The sequence below is a fragment of the Vigna umbellata genome, chromosome 3 (genome assembly GCF_029865625.1).
Source record: "Vigna umbellata cultivar VRB3 chromosome 3, Vumbellata_1.0, whole genome shotgun sequence".
Classification (NCBI taxonomy): domain Eukaryota; kingdom Viridiplantae; phylum Streptophyta; class Magnoliopsida; order Fabales; family Fabaceae; genus Vigna; species Vigna umbellata.
The window spans coordinates 32,263,359-32,284,673 of NC_142167.1; the positions used below are offsets into that span (position 1 = coordinate 32,263,359).

At 34.3% G+C, this 21,315-nt stretch overlaps 3 protein-coding genes across 3 annotated transcripts; all 3 read right to left on the reverse strand.

Moving 5' to 3' along the window:
• Window positions 1–426: 426 nt before the first annotated feature.
• On the reverse strand, window positions 427–1,439 carry CML42 (calmodulin like 42). The gene has a single exon (XM_047313335.2). It carries the CDS (start codon window positions 1,178–1,180, stop codon window positions 638–640), a length of 543 nt encoding a protein of 180 aa, XP_047169291.1. The 5' UTR covers window positions 1,181–1,439; the 3' UTR covers window positions 427–637.
• Window positions 1,440–4,100: 2,661 nt separating this feature from the next.
• LOC124837870 (uncharacterized) lies at window positions 4,101–5,028 on the reverse strand. The gene has a single exon (XM_047313332.2). The coding sequence runs from the start codon at window positions 4,950–4,952 to the stop codon at window positions 4,281–4,283; it is 672 nt and encodes a 223-aa protein (XP_047169288.2). The 5' UTR covers window positions 4,953–5,028; the 3' UTR covers window positions 4,101–4,280.
• Window positions 5,029–6,314: 1,286 nt separating this feature from the next.
• On the reverse strand, window positions 6,315–8,793 carry LOC124837875 (uncharacterized). The gene is made up of 3 exons (XM_047313338.2): window positions 8,623–8,793; window positions 7,882–7,956; window positions 6,315–7,054 (listed from the first exon to the last, which is right to left on the reverse strand). Exon 3 carries the CDS (start codon window positions 7,020–7,022, stop codon window positions 6,432–6,434), a length of 591 nt encoding a protein of 196 aa, XP_047169294.1. The 5' UTR covers window positions 7,023–7,054; window positions 7,882–7,956; window positions 8,623–8,793; the 3' UTR covers window positions 6,315–6,431.
• Window positions 8,794–21,315: the final 12,522 nt, after the last annotated feature.

Below are 21,315 nucleotides of genomic sequence, written 5' to 3' on the forward strand. Positions count from 1 at the left end.
TTAAGGTCGTCCACTGAATTTAACAGCAAGATATAAATTGAGTCAATTTTTCATAAAAAAAAATCTAATTGAGATCAATTTTTAAGTGAATCAATGAAAGGATTAAGTCACTGATATTTAAAACCTATCATGAATCAATGAAAGGCACCACAGTTTTCAGAATATCACGAATCAATGAAAAGCACGGCAGTTTTCAGATAAATATTTTAGCGTGTGTCCAGCGGAATTTATATATTTTTTAACATTATTATGGTTTTGTAAATTTGCCGCCTCAATGAAGAACGTAGTCTTTTACGCATCACGGAAGACATGTCATACAATCATTATATCCGTCATTTCCTTTTACACACACGAAGCTATTTACCATCGTTACCGAAAAATTGACTTGTGAAGAAAAAAAACCATAAAAAAGGGAACATCAGCACGGGAACAAAACCAAAACTTATTGAACCGCATCCAGCAACGTTGATTGAAACCTACGAGTTCGAACATGGTACGAAACAAATATTACAATGACATAGAGAAGTGAGTTTTGTTTGCGAAAAGAGAGTAGTTAATGAATGTTGTACAAACGAAGGTGGGAGTCCCTAACATAGAGAAAAGCTCATAGAATTACATTTAGAACTACAGAAGAAAATCAAGAACTGGGGAGAATGGTCGCGCGCATCATCTCTTTGAACTCGTAGAAATCAACGCGCCCATCGTGGTTGGTATCAACAGACCCAATCATGCGGTGGACATTGTCTATCAAGTTCCCTTCCACCAGGCCCAGTTTGCCGAGGACCACCTGAAGCTCCCTGGCGGAGATGTAGCCGTCGCCGTTCTCGTCGAACACCTTGAAGGCCTCCCAGAGGTCCGACTCCTGCTGCTCCTCTTCTTCGCTTTGGACGAACCCGAAGTAGGTGTCGCCGAGGCTCTCGTGCAGGCTCACGAAGTCGTCGTAGGTCAGGCCCTCGTTCCCGGGGCGGATGTATGACTGCGTCATGGTCTCCAGCTCCTCCGTGTCCGCGTCCAGGCCCAGAAGGCTCAGCGCTTGGCTGATCTCGCTCACCGTGATCATGCAGTCGCCGTTCTTGTCGAACATGTCGAAGATGCGGCGGAGGCGGAGCGAGTTCAGGCTCTTGCACCGAAGGCGGAAGGAGGGCGAGGGCGCGGCGAGGGTGATCTTCTCCGGTCCCATTACCACCCTGCGGAGTGGCTGCGCGTGGAGGAGAGTTATTGGGATTCGTAATTGAGGTAAAGAAGCGGTTTTTCGTTGGGTTAATGGATCATGGATTCGTGTTTGTTCGTTAAAAGTAACGTTGCTGTGTGTTCTGGTTTGTTGTATAGGGATGTTCCTTAATTTTGGTGGTATATTATATGAGACAACGCGCGTTCCTTGGCCCGCCAAACGGGACTCTTCCTTCCTTTCCGTTCTTCACGACCTTTTCTCCACACCTTATTTATTCCATTGCTTCTACTTATAGTAACTTCATTCAATTATTCCGCATATATTCTTTCTTTTTCAAGGTTAGATACATGCATGCACTCTCATCATTTTATTTTTTATTTATGAAAAAAATACCCTTTTTGTTATTTAACAACGTGTCAAAGAGTTCTTTGCATAAATTTGTCATTTTGTCTTGATAAATTAGTAGTGGTATTATATAGAGTAGAAAAATAATAAATAAATGAATAAAAAGAAAGAGAGGGAGGGAAAAACTCAAGGGGTGATATTAAAACTGTTCACAACGATGGCTTTAATATTGGTCATAGTTGACTTTGATAAGGTCACTTGAGTTTTTTTTTCTTTATCTAGATGAAACGAAAGGCTTGAGTTGAGTTAGGTTTTTGAAAATGAGTCATTGACTTGACCTAAAGTCATCAATCACGTTGTTTGTCAAGTTCTTCATCTAAAACATTTATTGAATTCATATGCCATATTTGAATTCTCACTTATCTTATTTATACACTAAAGGATGTATTCGTTGTACCGGAGCTGAAACAAAACGGTAGCGATTCAAGAATGGGTAAAGGTGGATCAAAAGACAGCCCAAAGTTGGCCCATTCTCATCAACAACTCCTAACTAACCCAAGAATATGACAAGTTATAAACTTTATAGGAAAATTACAATAAAAAATATTTATAAAATAAAATTAATTTAGGTAAAATTTTAATTAAAATTTTGAATAAAATATGTGTATATATGTTAACTTTTCCACGAATGAATAAAAAACTTAATTTTTGAAAAAAATTATCCAAACGTGAAGGTCGGTAATAGGCAAGTGGGATTAATTCTATGACTTTCATTACATGAAAGCAAGCGACAATTACGTGGAGGTGGGATAATGAATGATTTATGATGGTTACAGGTTTTTAATCAAACGGCGGAGGATGGTGTTTTGATGCCTTTGTTCTTGGTATGATTGATTGCATTGGCATCCCATAAACTAAGCCTTCATTGATTCTAAATGCCAACTGTTTCCAATAATCTACCAATAATGTAATAAATGGTGTAAGGTGTATCCTTACTTAGTGTTGGGATAGAAAGTTTGATATGTTTTAGGAGATTTAAATTTATTAAATTTGAATGATTTTCATGTCTAATTTTTTAAATATTTTATTTAAATAAATCAATTTAAATTTATTAAATTTTAATGTTTTTTCTTCTTATAAAATATTTAAATTTTAGTTAAAAATTCTTGACTTACATCTATTAAAAAACAGTTTTATTGGTCAAGAAAATCATTATTAACATTGGTTGATAAATAATCTTGATCTGTGTCATGATCAACTCTAACTGAAAAACAATCCCAACTTACATCAATCGAAAATCATTTTTAATTATCGTTAAGCGAATACATATGCATCAACAGAAAAATACCAATGATGCTAACAAATAAAACATCAGTTACATTAGTTTAGAACTGGGACTGACCTATACGACAAAAAAAAAATCTTAACAATGAGAATTAAAATTAGTCACAATCAATTTCAATCTACCTTTGTGGAAAAAAAAAATGTTGAATTTGACAGTGTTGTGATCTTAACCTCACCAACAATATTTAAACTAAAGTTGAAATGATAATGTTTCAACCAAAACAAGATTCCAAAGCTCATAGATCAGACTCAACTGAAACTACATGCTCATGTATTGGAACTTCCCCCAGAGACCTTTAGCTAGAACAAGCACCATCATTGGCTTTGTTACAACTTTGTTGATAATGGTACATGGGTGGTCTCGAAATACCAAAACAAGTGTTCATGACCCATTTTTTTCTGGTCTAGTGACATGGCACCTGGACTACAATGCACCTTCAGGAATATAATTAATTAAGTAGTGTACCATATAACCGTTCCATCAACTACATATCCAACTGTTAATCACAGCTCGAATCATCTAACAAACTACCAGTAAATTCGGTCGGTTACCATGCAAAACCGGTCGATTATAAATCAAAGTATATTAAGTTTAGTGTTGATCAATTTAAGAAATAAAGTATGATTACTTGGACCTAAATCAGGTTAACGTTAATAAAAATCCTCATTCAAAATCTATAAATAGATATATAAGGTAATTGAATTTTAATAAATGTTTGAGGTAAGGAGGTAGATGAGGTTCCTTTACTACGACATTTTGTCATCGGTTAAATATTGAGTTAACTTTGACATGAGAGAGAGAGAGTGTGTGTATGATGAATCTATTAAGAATTATCAAGGAAGAATCTCTTTTCAGGCGTCAGCACTCAAATATGGGTGATGCTTTCCTGTGAGGTAAACTAAGAAGCCTGATTTTTACTCAATGAAGTATGACACATGATATTAACTCAACCCTTTCATTGGTAACTCAATTTTGACGTGCCCTGTATCTATCTCATTTTCGTTCTCTTGTGCCTATTTATACAATTTAAAGTGTATCAGGAAAACTGAAGCCAAGCTTGATCTGGTTATTCTAAAGGGAAATTTTATAATTTTGAATCGCATGCAAAAGCAAGTTTGCATACCTCTTTCATTCAAGAACATTTTCCCTTTTTCCATGATCACTATTCAAAGAACGGAATTAACAAGCACAACATATAAATAGTACTCCAGGAAACAGTGTTCTCAAAACTCACAAAACTGAAACCAACTTCCAAGAGACAAGCATAAAACTAAAAATTAACATGTATACAAATGTATGTAACTATTATTTATGTAACACTCCTCATAGTGACAAACTATAGTCTGAACTATCAATACAACCACATATGTGTGTGTGTGTGTGTGTATATATATATATATATATAACCTACGAATCTGCTCATAACTTGGCCTTACTCTTGCAATTTTGGTTTGTAATCTTGAAGTCAGGAACACTAACAGTGAATTGGCAATAGGACTTTGCAACAATATGTTTTTTGATGAATCCGAGGAAGGTAACTCTTCCAGGAATCCTAGTAACGGTGTCCATAGAGATATCTCCTCCAATTACATCCCCGAGAAAACTGGTGAAGTTGGAAGCTAGTTCATCTGCCTGAAGTGTGAGTCTGCATGGAAGTATTGCAGACCCCCTTGAAGGAATCAAACCAGGGTATATGTCTGTCTCTCCAACCTCTTTTCCCTTATACAGCAAAACACTCTTTCCCCCATCATGCTTGAAACTTGCACGGTTTCTGTTCTCAACCCGGACCTTGAGATCAAGAGTGACATTGATCTTTATGTCAATGGCAGGAAATGAGACACGGGGACTTATACCCTCCAAAGTGGCAGACACAAGCTGAGTCCTTGGCTCTTTGGTCTTGAACAAGGTAAAAGCCAAGATGATTGCCACAATCACTACCACAATCAGCAGTAACAGCATTGCCCCAGTCACCATTACACAAACTCTTCTCCTCTTTAGCTTTTTCTGTGAAATCACCACCACTTGCTCCTGGTCCTGGTTCTTTTGAGCTTCTGTCATGATCTCTTCTTGTTTTGGTGCTGATTCAGACATTGTGGTGACCCAACAGAGGTTGCACAACACAGGTAAGTGGGAAGATTAGATCTAGAATTGGGATTTTGTTGGCCATGAATGGCCTATATATGAGTTCCAACCAGAATAATAATAGTGTACTAATTACTATATCTTAAGGTAGTTGGAAGTTGTGGGGGTCCAATGATGTTAATGCTTAGTATTAATTAACAGTATGAAGAATTGCAGACTCAACTTAATGCCCGGTAAGCCATGCCGCGTCCCAACTGTCAAAAGAGTTTTTTTTTTGTTTGATAACTACAGTAACAGTCTCTTCTTTATTCATGTATATCAAATTCGGAAAAATTTCAACTTTAGATTATGTTTTATGATTAGAATTTAACGTATTCGAATCTAAGCATTTAAGTATTTTTCAAATACACTGAAAAAAAAAATCTTTTAAGTATTCTAGGTAGGAGAGTTTTCTTCAGTAAGCATTTGATATGAACATCTAGTATTTATCATTGAAATAACATTCTAATTTTAATCAGAGAATAATATTGAAAGTATCTAAGAAAATTGTATTTAAATTAGCAGTACTGTATATAGGTCAGCTTGCAATGAGCGTATTCGATTTAGGTTAGATCTACTGTAACTATAAGTATGGAGACTGCTGACTTTTAAATATGAAAAATAGCATAAGTATTTAAAATATTTCAAAAAGGATAATCAAATATATAAATAAGTATTTTAGACATTTTTTTCTTAATTTTTTTGTACACTTTTTATCACTCTACTTTCTCACTTTTTAATTAATCCACAAGAATCGATAAATTAGTTGATATAATCAATGTTCTTAAATTTCTTATATAGAGAATTTAATCAATCTTAAATTCTAAGATTGTTGAGACTCGTGGTCTGATTATCTTCACTCGATTAATGGGTTAATATGTGGAAAGACTAATACTTATATAAATTATTTTATTATTTTTGGGATTATCATCTTTTCGGTTTTTACAAGAGAATTTACAGTATTTACTATTGTTTATTGAGTAAAAATTATAAAAGAATTAAGAGTACAACGGTAAAAAATAATCAGCAAAGATAATTTTAAAATAATTATATGTAAAAAATAACAAAATCCTTGTATAAGGAAAGAGGTAGTGACAAAAAAGAAAAACAAGTACTTTAGTAGGTAGTTTGATCAAATTTTATTTCTCAAAAAGGTATTGTTCAAGTATAATATAATTACTTTGATGTTGAGGTAAAATGTCTCTCTTTTTCCATTGTTTGGTAAAATGTATTTCCATCACTTCCATTGCATCATTTTTTTAATATTTTTCTAACAAAAATATTATGTCACGTATATTGAAGTGGGAGAACATCGATTAAAAGAATGAAAAAAGAAAGATAATCCACATGAGGGTATCTGAGATTGAGAGAAACTCTGCAGAGGTGAGTGTTTGAAAGATTACAGAATTGAGTTGTTGTTCTTTTGTTTTCTTCAACCTAACATTGAAATCAAGCTGAAAGCATTGCCTTGGATAAGCACTTATTGTCCACAATTGTTTTGTTGGTAATATTGAGGGTGAAATCACAAGATGTGGTGGAAGCCACATGGAATTTGATAAAGCCTAAGACTTTGACCATGCCAAACATTCTGACCAAGGTGCTGAGGGGCATTGAACCTGATGTAATGTCTTTCGTGACCCCATTGCTGGAGGCCAAACGGTCAGCCATAATAGTGAGTGTCAAGTTTATTCCCTTGGTCTCACCCCCTGATATCTCTTCATCTGGTATAGGGCCTTCTCCAATCAATATCCCCTTATATTTGAGTTCTGCAGAGCTATTGTGGTACTGAAATCCAAACTTATTTCTGTTTTCAACTGAAACACCCACATCCAGTGTCACATTCACATTCACACTCATGCTAAAAAAGTCCATGCCAAGGTTCATGTCTTCAATCTTTATGGTGTCCACTCTGCTAACAGGCTCGTGTGGTCTCAGCACTGTAAATGCTAAGAGCACCATTACCAACAAAACTGCAATCACTAAGCATAACGTTAGCACCAAGCACATGGTAATTCTGCCTTTGCTGCCAGATCCTTTCATTATGCCTTTTTCCTCCTTACACCAAAGTGGATCTGCATCATCATGCAAATCCTATCAATTATACTTGTTGAAATTTTAGAATAATTTCAAGTGTACGAAATTAAGAACAGTCATTTCTGCCTCAAATGCATATTGAGAAATCCTTGTACCAATTTATTTGTTCATCTATCAATCTATACGTACATAAACATACATAAGAGCATGATAAACTATATACTAATCAAGTTCAAGTACAAATAGATATGCATATTCAAATTCAAAATAGTACTAAGCATTAACATCAGTATTCATATTATTGGTTTCTCTTGGAATCAGAGGATGAGACACCCTTGTAATTATAATATATATTTTGGGAAAGTCTCAATCAACCCAGATCTAACTTTCAATAATCCACTCTGTTATTATGTTGTCTATTGAGAACATGCAAGATTTCTTGATATATTTCGTGTGTGGCTTGATGAACAAGAGGCCTAGGATAAACTGTTGGGACTTTGATTTCTTCAGTGACTCACCATTTTGTTTTCTGTCCTATCTATTACCACTTTGCTTGATTTCCTGGTTTAAGAACCAGTAGAAATCTCTAATTTTCTTATTATGTCTTTGCTTGTTCAGTTTCCCTCCTTGTCTATAAAGTTTCAGTTAAAGGAAAAGATATCGTGATTCATGATTAACGAATGTGCAATTTAAAAATTAAAATAATCTTCTTGAATAAAAAAGAGACATTGGAAATTACGTTATCTGTATGAAAATATGATATGATAGTTAACAACTAGATAACACAGGCACATTGTAATCATTAAATACAGTACTATATTATACCAAAAGTTAAGAGTTTCTGTTTATTGAGCATTTAGCTTACCTGGACAGCAAATGTTTGTGAGGAAGATCAGTGGTCAAAAGCACCTCTTATAACTTTTCTTCTCCAACCAACAAACTGTATTTGAAATTAAACATTATGGAGTATCAGGTTTGGTGCAATAGTGGAACAGTAGAAGCCTCAATTTTTATACATCAAACAACATATTTGTGCATTTGGGTGTCTGAGTGTCTATACACACAAGTCAAATAGAAAAGACAGTATGAAATAAAAAACGTATATAATTATTTTGACACATGATTTCTAAAAGAAAAAAGTGAAAAAAATAAGATACTTCTGGTTTGTTTATGCTTCAGGGGTTATTATGATTAACACCAATGACAAATCAATACTAGCAAAGATTTGAATTTCGGAGGAGGAAATTACCTACCTTTTCCAATTAATGAAGCAAACCATGAATCTGAAAGTGATGCCATTACTTGCCCCCAATAAAATTATATGGGGTTACCCCCGCATTGATTCATACACATGTGATGCAGGTTTTGAAAACATAAAACATAATTGCTTCCAACACGTTTTGATACTATTGGCTTTCTTGTTCATTATAATTGTGTTCCGTGTCCGTGATTCACGACACGGAGAACCAAATTCTTGATGTCTATTCCAAAGACGATGATGTCGCATTGATGAAAAAATGAATACAAAATGGAAGCCAAAGAAAGACGAAAACGATATTATGATTGCAACAATTATGTAACATGAAATAGTTGTTAATGTAAGCACCTGTTGATTGGTTCTTGAAAGGAAGAGGGCCCTCCCACAAACGTTCAGAAGACCTCTCCTCTAATTGCAATTCAATAGAAATTGCAAGATTTGAATATGCAACTCGGCAAAACCGAAGGCACCTTCAGAGGTGCGGTTTGCCAATTGCTTCAACAAAGCTATTATTGGCTAGCTAGAGAGTAACAATTCAATTTAACCAATAACAGATGAAATATAGTTATCAGCACGTGAGTTGGCATTTTCTATTCTAGTCTATGCCATCATCATAAAAAAAATTGCACTTAGGCTTAAAACATCAATGTTATGTTTGTGTTTCGTAGGAAATGCATGGACAAAGAAACCACACAATCCTTGCTTGAATTATTTTTAATGTAAAAGGAGATAAAAAAAATTGTACAATTTAAAACACAATTCATATATCTGTTACAAAGTGTATTCTTTCATAGAATGAATTAAGTTAGACATTTTGAATTTTACATTATTTATTAATAAATACTCTTTAATAGCCAATATATTTAACTCCTATCATATGTATTATTATTTTATATATTTAATTAACAAATAAAAATCACAAAAAGAAAACTTAAATGATCCCTCAAAATATTCCTTGAATAACCTAGATATTTTATTAATAATGATTCATTAGAAACATTCAAACACACATATTATTTTGAATAATCACACTAATAATTTTTACTACTTTATCAAATAAATGTTTTATCAAGTCAATAAGAACCTAGAAAATAGAATATTAGAGTTGGTAGGTATTTTAAAATAATAAAATCGATTATTTTATTTTAAAATAATTGAATAATATAAATAAAAAATTTTAAATTCGTCTCATTACTTAAAACATTGTCCATGTGTAACATCCCAAAATATAGTAATAACCATAAATTAGAATTAATCACATTACATAATTAAACAGTGCAGTCTTATATTAAAGTCAGCTATCAAAAGCCGAACGGCATTAAATACAGAGTTAATAAGTTAATACAGAAGTAACAAAGGTTCAAGACGAACGGTTTTACAAAACCAATAACCGAACGTCATAAAATTCTAAGAACGCCTAACTCTACTGGACGATCTAAGTCTCGGCTTTCACTTCGACGTCCACCAGATTCTCTTCTTCCACCACTTCTTCCAAAAGAGTGTCTCCTTCTGCTCACATCCACACGGATGATCATTGCATTGACAGGACGGACGTACAGATACAAAACAACACAAGGAAAGAACACAGGGTAAGCTTATATAATTTAATTCATGCGTCAATCATACAAATCAACATACCAACATTACAAGAATATCTCAACACATATAATCATCCAAAAATCCCATAAGACAGACCGTCCGGACTGTATGAATCTATGTATCTACAGGCGTTCATGCACCCGGGTGATGTAGTAACTGGGAAACACTCAACAGCTGCCACCCGAGGTTAGCCCTATCCGTCCAAAGTACTCCTAAGGACTAGGACCTCCTGCCGTTCCCACACATGACCTACCCTCCTCTACGTGAGGACGAGCACTCACGGAACATCAGGATGAACTGCCATCAGTAGCTTTACCATAGTCATACTATACAATTTTCCATATTCAAATCATAGAGACGTTCCTCCTTGGAACGCTCGTTCAAAATCCACCATCATTTATTCATCACATATATTGTTCATTACGTATAATATTTCACTCTATTTTCATTTTCAACTTCCAATCCCAGTTCACAAAATAACGAACGTTCAGTTCTACTTATAATGAGGACGAACGTGAAGAAAGAAGGAGAAATCTTAGTTCAAGAGCAGAGTAAATTCGACTGCAAATACACATCATTTTTTACAAACGTCATTTACCAGTTGAATCAGTTGAATGAACTGACTCTCGAAGAATTAGATCAATACTCAAAGAATAATTTAATTTCAAAGACTCTAAACCGGATCCAATGGATAAAGCCCCCGCAAGACGATTTCAGAACCATAACTAGAATAATTTTATTTTAGAGACCGACTGCCAGTCTATGACCGAACGCGGTAAGAGGAATTTACTGAATCTGGACGAACGCTATTACTGCACGTTCAATAATTAAAGACTAATACGAGCGTTCGGTATAAGACCTAGCACTAATTAGGACGTACGCTATGTGTAAGACCGAGCGCTACTTATTACGAACGCTAGGTATAAGACCGAGCGTTACCAATCTTTGAATTACAAAGTATATATATATATATATATATATATATATATATATATATATATATATATATATATATATTACTTATTTTCGAATATTACTGTACAACTGTTATGAGCCGAACGCTCCAAGATTATTATTTCCACATGAGAACGCTCGTTCTCGATTAGAGTTCCTTCCAATTGAAGGAATTCCACTTTAATCAGATTATTGGAAAACCGAACGGTAGAAGACCATTCGATGACGAACGTATATAATCATAGTAAAAAGTTCATATTCAATTTTGTAGCTATTTTCATCTTAACTTTTCCACATACCAGTTCATACTTTATACTTTACCTCAATTATAACTTTTCAGACTTTATAGCATCCATATCAATAATTCATACTTCAGATTTATAACTCATTTTCACATTCATATACTTCATACTCATCAACTATCATACATCATACGCATACTGAATACATATATTCACTCGTTCAACAACATACATTCATTTGCAGTAAACATACAACAACGTATGAATTAAATTAATAAGCTCCCCTTACCTCTAACGTGAACGTTCGTCCTAAGTTTGCAACTTGACTTGCTGTTAAACTGTTTTTCGTCGCGCAAAAACAGAACAAACTCAGTTTCCCCACTAATGTAGTAAAGGGATAACCAAGGATCAATCCAAGGACTCAACTATGATTAAGTTTCAGAATGTAGAGTTTAGTCTTGTATATTTACTACCTAATTATTAACTACTAATGCACGGTGGGGAAAAGAAATGAAAATAGAACTCTAAACTACCTAAAGAGAAACAAAAATTAAACTACTATGAGAATTACATGCAGCTAAAATGACCTAAAACTAAAACTGTAAACAAGCAACTCAAATTGGAAATTTAAAAGCTAAACAAAAATCCTAAAAGCCAAATGAATATGAACAGTAAAGAAAGTAAATGTTGCAAACAGAATTGACAAAAAATCTACAGTAAAGAAAAGTCAATAAGAAACCTAAAACTAATGATTAAAAGCAAAGACTCGAGTGCATAACTCATGAATCAGAACCAAATCTAATCATTACGAACAGAACACACCCTAAACTACTAATCAGGACAAAGTTATTGGATAAAAGTCACAAAGCTAAACTAAATTTGCTTGAATTGGCATATCAATTGATTTATTATTATACAGAAAGACATCCTGTTCATAAATTGCCCACCTTGGGGTCTCAAGTTCTAATATAGAACTTAAAATGAATAACAATCAATTGATTTCCCAAAACAAAACAGATTCAATTCAATTTTAATGATTTTTAGCCAAATCAACAAATGAAACACAATTGAACCTATTCCTAACTCACACTAATTAACAGCAACTAAAACAACATGAATGAAAATATTTTTTCATTGATTGAACTCCTATCTGTCTCGAGAAGACATCTCGTTCATTTACGCCCACCTTGGGGTCGTATAATTCCAAAAGAAATTATAGAATGCAGAGTGACAGAATCCAAATCATTTTCAATGTAAAACTAGACAAAAAAAACACAGAAACATTGAAGAAGAACAATCAAAACACAAACGAGAATAGAAAAAGAACTTTATTAATATGAAAAGAAGATTACAACTATATCGGAAGTCACCAAGATTCGCGCGGCTATCACTCTCGCACTTGTCTCGGCGAAATCTAGAAGCAAACAATATCTCTACTCTAAGAAAAGCGTAAAAACCCTAATCTACAGAGCGTTTGAAAATGTATCTCAAAAGTATATGAAGAAGTGTTTCGTATACATGGTGAAAACCCCTTTATATAGGGTCGAAAAACGAAAAGAGAAAAGAAAGGGGGAAAAGAAAAAATGGGAGAGGGGAAACCTTGCTTTGACGCTTCGAGCTTCTCCTTGATCCAACGGTCTCCAAAGGCTTTTCTCGTCAACCGTTCCAACTCAGCATACCTTCGATCACGATTCTGCTTCTCCGGTCCGATTAGCTTCTGGGCCGGCTTCCTTTTGGGCCTTGTAGCTTGTGTTCTTAATCACTACTCTGGTTCTTCTCTTTTGCTGGAACACGAACCCTAGGTGTGGGGTTGAGAGAATTTGGGGAAAGAAGCTCCCTCTTGCACAAATGAAGCACGAAGTATAGGGAACTCCCAGCCTTTGCCCCTTCTCGCAGCATGAAACATTGCGTTTCATTAAACCATCCAAAAGGGCTTCAGCCCAACTCCTTGCACACACTGCACTCCATTTTAATTAGCACTGGACTTTCTAATTTGGCCCAAACAGCACCAGCCCCTCTCTGCAAAAAAAAAAAACAGTACCAAATTAAAGAAAAAAAATCTAACAATTAAAAAGAAAGATTTTTATTAAAGATTTTCTAAAAAAAAAATTATTATTTTCCTACTAATTAACAAAAGCTAAAAATTACATCTAAAAACCTATTTTTAACTAAATTTTTATAAAACTAAAGAATTAAGAGAAAAACATAAAACTAGCCTAATTCTAAGAAATTAAAAACTAAAGAAATCTAAGAAATGATTTTTAACAGAGAAAAATATGTAAATCTAGAGTGTTATCACTTGCCAACTACAATTCCCTTCTACCCGCAACACTTACTACTCTATGAATCAACATCAAAGACAGATGAAAAAGGGGTTCAGTATTTAACTTAAGAACTCATGCATCCAGAGTTGGGTGTGCATGTTCACCAGAACGAACAGTTGAAGGGAAAGGAACTTACCGGTTTCAGAACTCTAAAGTGTTCGGTTCAGGTGAAAGCTCAGGACGACGGGAATCCTTCCACGGTGCCTGAATAGTGATCGGAGCAGAGAAGAGTGAGTTGTAGTAGAGAGAAGGGAAAGGTTTTCTAGAGAGAAGGAGGAGAAAAATGGAGGTCAGAGTTTGGAAGGTGAAGGTGCATGCAGAAGAGTGTGGCAGATTTTTTTTTCAGAAGATTAATTTTGTTTGCCCCACGTCCAAACGGTCGTGCATTCTTCTGCTGACACCTGCACTCCATTAACTGACTTCAGAATATTCCATCGCGACACTTGGCGAGAATGCAGAGAGTATGGAAGTGCGTTTTTAATGCACTACAGAAGGGTTTTGGGAGTAATTAAAGGGGATGTGACAGGTGATTAATGGTGTTCATTTTCCAAGGTCTTACACCATGTCTATAAAACTTTATCTTCATTTCTTCTCACTTTTCTCTAAGAGTTCTAACTTCTAAGTCATCTTTTTTACGATCAGGAGGTATCTAATCGACCACGGCGACAAGGTCTATCATCCTATCTGATCAGATATAGAGCAAGTAAGTTCCAACTCTTTTTTACTCTTCACTCTTTAATCGAGTCAATGCAAGGAGGTTTCTCTTGCATGTGTAATATGATGTTTTCTTTGAGCTTCTTGGTCCATCTAAGGTCCTAAGAACTCTTTCTTTTGCCAAATTGGTGTTTCGTAGGTGTTTCTAGACTTTTATTGTGTTTCAAGCAATTGAGGAAACGTTCGTAGAGCTTTATAATTCCTTGTGAGGAAAGGGAAGCTAGAATTGGTTAAGATTATATTTTTCATACTAGAATTGTATCTATGATAACAATATGATGAATTTGATGCAATTGTGATAATAGTGTAATATTTTCTAAATGTAAATAATGATAGTGGGTATTAGGATGTGCATGTAATGGTAATAGTGTGAAATTATGTTTTATTCTGTTATGAATGTGTGTGATGAAGTTATGTTGTTGTTTGAAGGGAATTCAAAGTGGTTACGATGAGAAATTGTTAAATTCTTGAGTTTTAGGCCTAATATAAGGGTTTGCATGTGTGAGTTTGAGAATTTGGGGTTGATATGAGGAATCTACTGTTTAGATGTTGTAATGGAGTAATTTGAGACTTGTTGAAAGTATATTGGGATTGAAATCTGATATGCAATAAAATGGTAGGTTATAGTGATAGTTTTGTAGTGTTTTTAGCCTAAAAAGGGGTGTTGAGTAGGGAGATTTTGAGGTAAGTGGTGTAAACTGTTTTGGAGGGTTTGGATCATGCTATGAAACCAATTAGGACTTGTCCAGAGATTCATATTAGAAAAACCGGTCATGAAAGTTGAAAATTGAAAGTAGGAAGACTGAATTGAAATTGAGGTGTTGGAGGATGCTAACAAGTGTATTTAGACTTGTTTATGCAGTTTGTAAACTAATAAGGGAGTTGGAAAGGGTAGAATTGATATTGGATAGCTTGTAGGAGTGAATTTGAGTTTTAAAGTGTCAAATTGAGTTATAGACGTGCTTTCAATGTTTTCTAAGAGATTGGAGGGTTTTAGGGGTCTTTAGAAGTTTTGGGGTAAGTGGAGAAAACAAGTTAAAAAAGGTTAAGATTTTGCTGATAATGCTTGAGTACCCAAAATAATTGTTGAGCACCTCAGGCAAAGGGTCAGGGCGCTACTAAGCGCTAGCCTCCCAACGCCTAGGCACTAGCTCTCTCTTGGCGTTGAGTGCCACTTCTAGGCGCGTGAATGCCACCCTGTAGGTTCAAGTATTTATGTTTTAGATGTTTTCAGTGACTTGTTTGGTTGTTTATGATCTTTTAAAGTATGATTAATGATTCTAAATAGTGTTATACAATGTGAAAGTGGAGGAATATATGAATATGGTTTCAAATGATTTCAAAGTTGTGAAATGAGTTCCAAGGTGGAATTCATGTGTGTTGTTTCAAGTATTGTTAGAATGAATGTAGGTAGCTCAGTTTTGGAGGTTATCTTAACACTATAATGGTCTTTCATTCTTAAGTAGAGAATATTGACACATGTGGTGAGAGTAGCATGAAATTTTAGTCTTGGGTGTTTCCAGTATGATCCAAAGCATGGAACAAATTAACCTTGTGAGTGTGATAGGGTGAAACCCATCATTAATGGCTTTGCAAAGTAGTAGAGGCTACAAGTGCACAACCCGCCATAACTCGATAATCATTCTAAATACATATAGTGCAGTTTAAGTTTTGGCATATTTTAAAATGTTTGAGTTAATTAATCTATGTGATTTAAGTATGTTGTTTGATAGACAAATGTACTAATTGTCTTTGAATCTAGCTTACCCTATTGTTTGTGTTTGTTGTTATGTTTCTTTGTTCTGGTGTGACTATAATCATCTAATGGATGTGAGCAGAGAATGATGACATCAGTGTGGAGCAGACTCTTGACGAAGAAGCTGAAGATATTTAGTTAACTCTTTTTAAATTAGCTTATTTTATTTATATATATATATATATATATATATATATATATATATGACAAATTATATTATATATAAAGTTTAAAATTTATTGTTATTTTGGATGACTGTAAATTCTACTTTATTCTTTTGTTTATAATTGATTCATTTTATTAAATTTGTGATGAGTATTATATAGTTAAATACTAAAATGTGTTATACAGATAAATTACACATATATTCTTTTGATTAATAACACTAACATTTTTTACTAATTTATCAAATAAATTATCAAGATAAATTTTTTTCACTAATATAACTAGGACTGAGTTGGATAACTGATTTTTTTAATTTAATACATTAAATTTTGTAATTAAAAGTTTTTCTGAGAAGTCGTCACATCAATTTTAATCCTTTTTAATGGCCTCTGCAAGTTCACTGATGGATTTCTTTAAAATGATGGACCCTGATATTTGCAAAAAGCTACATGTAGCCAAAACTTTTTTCTATGATATCTACACAATAAAATATATATGAAAACATGAATAAAGTACATAAAGGATAAAACACCTAACATAGGAAACCTTACCCAAAAATGGGATGGTAAAGATATCTCGATTATTTATTGGATGAGGAAACTTTTTTATTATCTCAATATCTATCATCTCCTTAATAAACACTAGTACAAAAAGTGGAATCTAACACGCCATATACGCTTCGGTTGTGCAAAACCTGAAACGTAAAAGACTATATACCTCGGTTACATCTTAATCCGAGGCAGAACAATGATATTGTCTCGGTTAGAAGAACACCCGAGACCTATACTCTGCTTTTTTGTCTGACAACTTTATGAAAAGATTCTATGGTCTCGGGTTGCCAAACAACCGATGCCTATACACATGTGCGAAAGGCTCTATGGTCTCGGATTGCCAAACAACCGATGCCTATACACCCCTTCATTTCTCTGATCTCCTTCATTTCCACGGCCCAACATCTCTTCTTCCCTCGTGCTCTCACTTCTTCTCCCTCCGTGCTCTCCCATTCTTCCCTCAGTGCTCTCACTTCTTCTCCCTTCGTGCTCTCCCATTCTTCCCCTCCGTTCTCTCCCATTCTTCCCCTCTGTCACAACTGTAGCCTCCCCCACTGTACCCTCCTCCGCTGGTGCCTCCTCCTTCGTTGCCTCCGCCACTGCTGCATCCACCGCTCTAGATCCACCGCTCCAGATCGCCATCGCCAAGCCGCTCCAGATCGCCAAGCCGCTCCAGATCGGCGAGCCCTCCGCCGTTGCTGCCTCCGTCGCTGTTGGCTCCGTCGCTCTCGATCCACCGGTCCAGATTGCCATTACCAAGCCGCTCCAGATCGGCGAGCCCTCCATCATTGCTGCCTCCGCCACTGCTGGCTTCGTCACTCTCGATCCACCCGTCCAGATCGCCGTCACCAAGCCGCTCCAGATCGGCGAGCCCTCCGTCGTTGCTGCCTCCGCCATTCTTCCCCTCTATATCTTCATCTTCATCCACCGCTCCAGATCCACCACGAGCCGCCGCCCTAGACCGACAATCCATCCACCGCTCCAGATCCACCGTCGTCCATCTACTCTTGTTCGTCTGCCTCTTCTTCATATCTTGTTCGTTGCAGAAGTTTAACCATGTTAGATCTGTGAAATTTTGTAGATTTTGGCATTGTTCTTGAGGCCAGCCCAGTGAAGAAATTTTGTACATTTTGGCATATGTTAGGTCTGTTTTCCTCTTGGTTAGGTCTGTTTTGCTCTTGGTTTGGGATTGAGATTTTTCGGTTGTTTGAAAAATAATTACTTGCACCACTGAAACAATTTATGGTTGCTGAGAACTTAACAATTTCTGGTTGCTGAGAACTGAACAATTTCTGGTTGTTGAGGACTGAAACAATTTCTGGATGCTGGTTGATTACTGAAACGGGTTGCATCTGGAAAAAAAACGATATTGCCTCGGTTATCTAAGAACCGAGGCATATTCATATCTGATTTTATCTCGGTCCATGACCGAGACATAAAATCTGGCCTTTTTACCTCGCCCACATATGCCTCGGTTGCAGAACCGATGCCAATAATAAAAAATAACCAGTGCCTTTTCTTCTTATTGTACTAGTGAAAAAACGTATACTTTATCCTAAGACTGGGCAGAGTTAACTTAAAATACTTAAATTATAGTTAATCCATACTTTTTTAAACTTAAAAAACTAATAATACAGTTAACTAAAAACTAATTAAACTAATTAATAATACAGTTTAAAAATAGTGAACTATTTTACATTCAGTGCACTTAACTGCAGTTTAAGTTTATATCTGTTTTCCAGGCTTCATTTGCTTTTTGCCTTACATCCCGTTCATTCCACTCACTCGGTGCTGTTGTTGAACGCCGCTATCGATGGCTTTGCCGCACTCTGCCATCACCGAACTGTCGAAGGTTCTACCTCCATCGTCGAAGATTCTGAGAACACTTCTCCTTTAACTGGAAAAGAGAAGCAAATCTGGAACCCTAAGGTACGAATGTTTTTCCTGTTGTTCAAACATTTTTGAAATGTATTCTTAGTTGTTCAAACATTTTGTTAGACATCTTGTAACGATTACTTGTACGTGGAGAGAGCATTTGGGATTCTTCCATCATTAGTGGCCAAAAGGTACTTTATTATTCCAATAAGGGTTTTAAATTACCATATGGGGTTCTTCCATCATCGTTAATTGCTATGTTAAGGTGGAATTTTACCTGTCATGTCAACTCATGTTTGACTGGATCCAATAACTTTTACTTTTAAAAACACATTTGAAATCTCGTGGTTGGCGGAGTAGGATAATATTCAGTACTTGAACAATTTCAACCATGGTGATTCATCCGAGAATCAAGTAGCACCAAATCCTCCTTTCATTGCCACACTGATATGACTGATTCAATTTTACAGATGAGAAAAGATACTTGCACAAGTTATGTGAGAGATATTCTTAATCTATAACACGATTTTTTTCATGTAAAAAACTTATGTGAAGTTGAACAGGATGAATCATCCAACTGATTTATGATGGCTTTAATTCTGTATCATTTAGCTTTAATTCTGAATTGTTTTCACAAAACAGTTTACTGAACTGTATTGTAGTTAACTGAACTAAAAAATAGTTTAGTTTAGTTTTTTTGAACTATTTTTTAGTTCAGTTCAATTTTTTAAAACTATTTTATAGTTAATTGTAATGGATTTATAGTGCATGCAAATAGTGCAGTTTGTCCACCCCTACTTCGTTCTATATTTAAATTTACTCTATCTTTTCGATAAAGTGGAACTGAGATGTTTTATTTAAGTACATAAACAGACTTTTGTCTTCATCCTTAGCCAAACACTTGGTCTTTAATTCTTGTTTTAGAGTTTATGTGCTAGGATGCATCTTGGAAACCTTGTCGTGGGATGATATTCTTTAATGCTTGGCACATAAGTAAATAAAGTATATGAATTAAATATTGTTTATGAAATCATGCAGGGGGAAAAAATAGTCACTTGCGGCTAATGTCTGCAATACTCTGATGTTGGTGTTATGAAATCTGGGTTCAGTTGTTGTCTTGTGCTAGTGCACATTGCTTCCTTTTATTAAGTGCTGCAGATACTTTCAAATCTTTATTTATTGATTGTATCTTAATATTCATTGAGTGTGGCAAATAATTTCAATAACCAAGTCAATGAAATAAAGATAATAATGAATTCTTTTTTTTTTTATAAATTTATCAAGGAGAATTTTTTCTTAATTTTATTATGTTTCATGCATCACCGATAATATTTATGTATTGATTAAATTAATATATTTCTTATATTGTTATGTGAAAAGTTATTAATTATTATTATTTTTATATGTTAGATATCTAATCAAGAAAATGTGTCTAATGCATAAATAAATAACGAGTATGAAGATTTATGATTGAATAATGTTATTTGATTTTCATTTTGTTTATAATTTTATGATTATGAATAAAGATGTTGTAATGTTCCTTAGTTTCATCTAAACTTTGTTATTTTACATTATTTTACCTTTAAGTTGTAACTTTTGTATCTATTTCCTTTAGTGAATGTTATATTCAGGAGAATACTACCACTTTAGAATATTTATCTTTTATCATTTTTAATTGTCTATATATTTATGTGCATTAAAAAATATAATTTACGTGCATTAAAAAAGCAATTGATGAAATTAACGGGAATTTGAAACCTCAAGAAAAAGCACTAACAAAATCAGTCACGTAGCACGGGTTTGAAACTTTTGGTAGGTAAGGAAGGTTTGTAACCGTTGGCAGAAAAGTTACAGGAGTAACCAAACCACACGAATTTTTTACTTTTCCAGAAGTTACTCAAAAGTATAAATAATTTATGGCTTAATATCTTATTTTGTCTTCAGTTTCGTTTAAAAATGTCAAATTAGTCCATTCTTTCAAAAATGTGTCAATTACGTCCTTACTTAATAAAATTTGCATCAATAAAATCCCTTCCGTTAAATCTGTACAAACGACGTTACTTAATAAGAGAGAAAAATAATTAACGCTGTTTGTACGGATTTTCATTGATGCAAATTTTATTAAGTGAGGACGTAATTGACGTATTTTTTAAAGGATGAACTAATTTGACATTTTCGAGCGAACTGGGAAGAAAATAGGGTATTAAGCCATAATTTATTAGTGACACTAGTTTTGTCTAAAGAAAGTATGTAGGTAATATACTTACGAAAATTAAAACATCAAATAAAACCCCTACTAAAATTAATTTTTGTTGTAGTGAAATAATGTAATTAAACATATTTTTCTATTGTTTATTATAAATTCATAACAACACTGAAGGAAATACTTATCGAGTACATATTATTATTATTATTATTATTATTATTATTATTAGGGTTAAATATGTTTTTAGTCCCTAAACTATTGGTCGTTTCTGGTTTTCGTCCATCTTTCAAAGTAAGGTACAATTTGGTCCTCATTCTTTTCGAAACGTTCGTTTTAGTCCTTGGAACTTTGGTTTTAGTCCTCATTTTGTTGCTAAATGAGGACCAACTTTTTAAACGGTGTTAGTTTTCAAGGACTAAAACGAACGTTTTCGAAAAGAATGAGGATCAAATTGTACCTTACTTTAGGGACTAAAAACATATTTAACCTTATTATTATCAACTTCACTTAAGTTTTGACATTTGAATAAAATTTTAGAGTGGACACCTTCACTTACTTGAAATGGATACTTATTATATATATATATATATATATATATATATATATATATATATATATATATTTTACTTATGTAATCCATTTTACTTATGTAATC

What these genes read in the sequence shown, in the direction of transcription:
- LOC124837870 (XM_047313332.2), bottom strand. Translation starts at nt 4,952, where the DNA reads ATGTCTGAATCAGCACCAAAACAAGAAGAGATCATGACAGAAGCTCAA.
- CML42 (XM_047313335.2), bottom strand. Translation starts at nt 1,180, where the DNA reads ATGGGACCGGAGAAGATCACCCTCGCCGCGCCCTCGCCCTCCTTCCGC.
- LOC124837875 (XM_047313338.2), bottom strand. Translation starts at nt 7,022, where the DNA reads ATGAAAGGATCTGGCAGCAAAGGCAGAATTACCATGTGCTTGGTGCTA.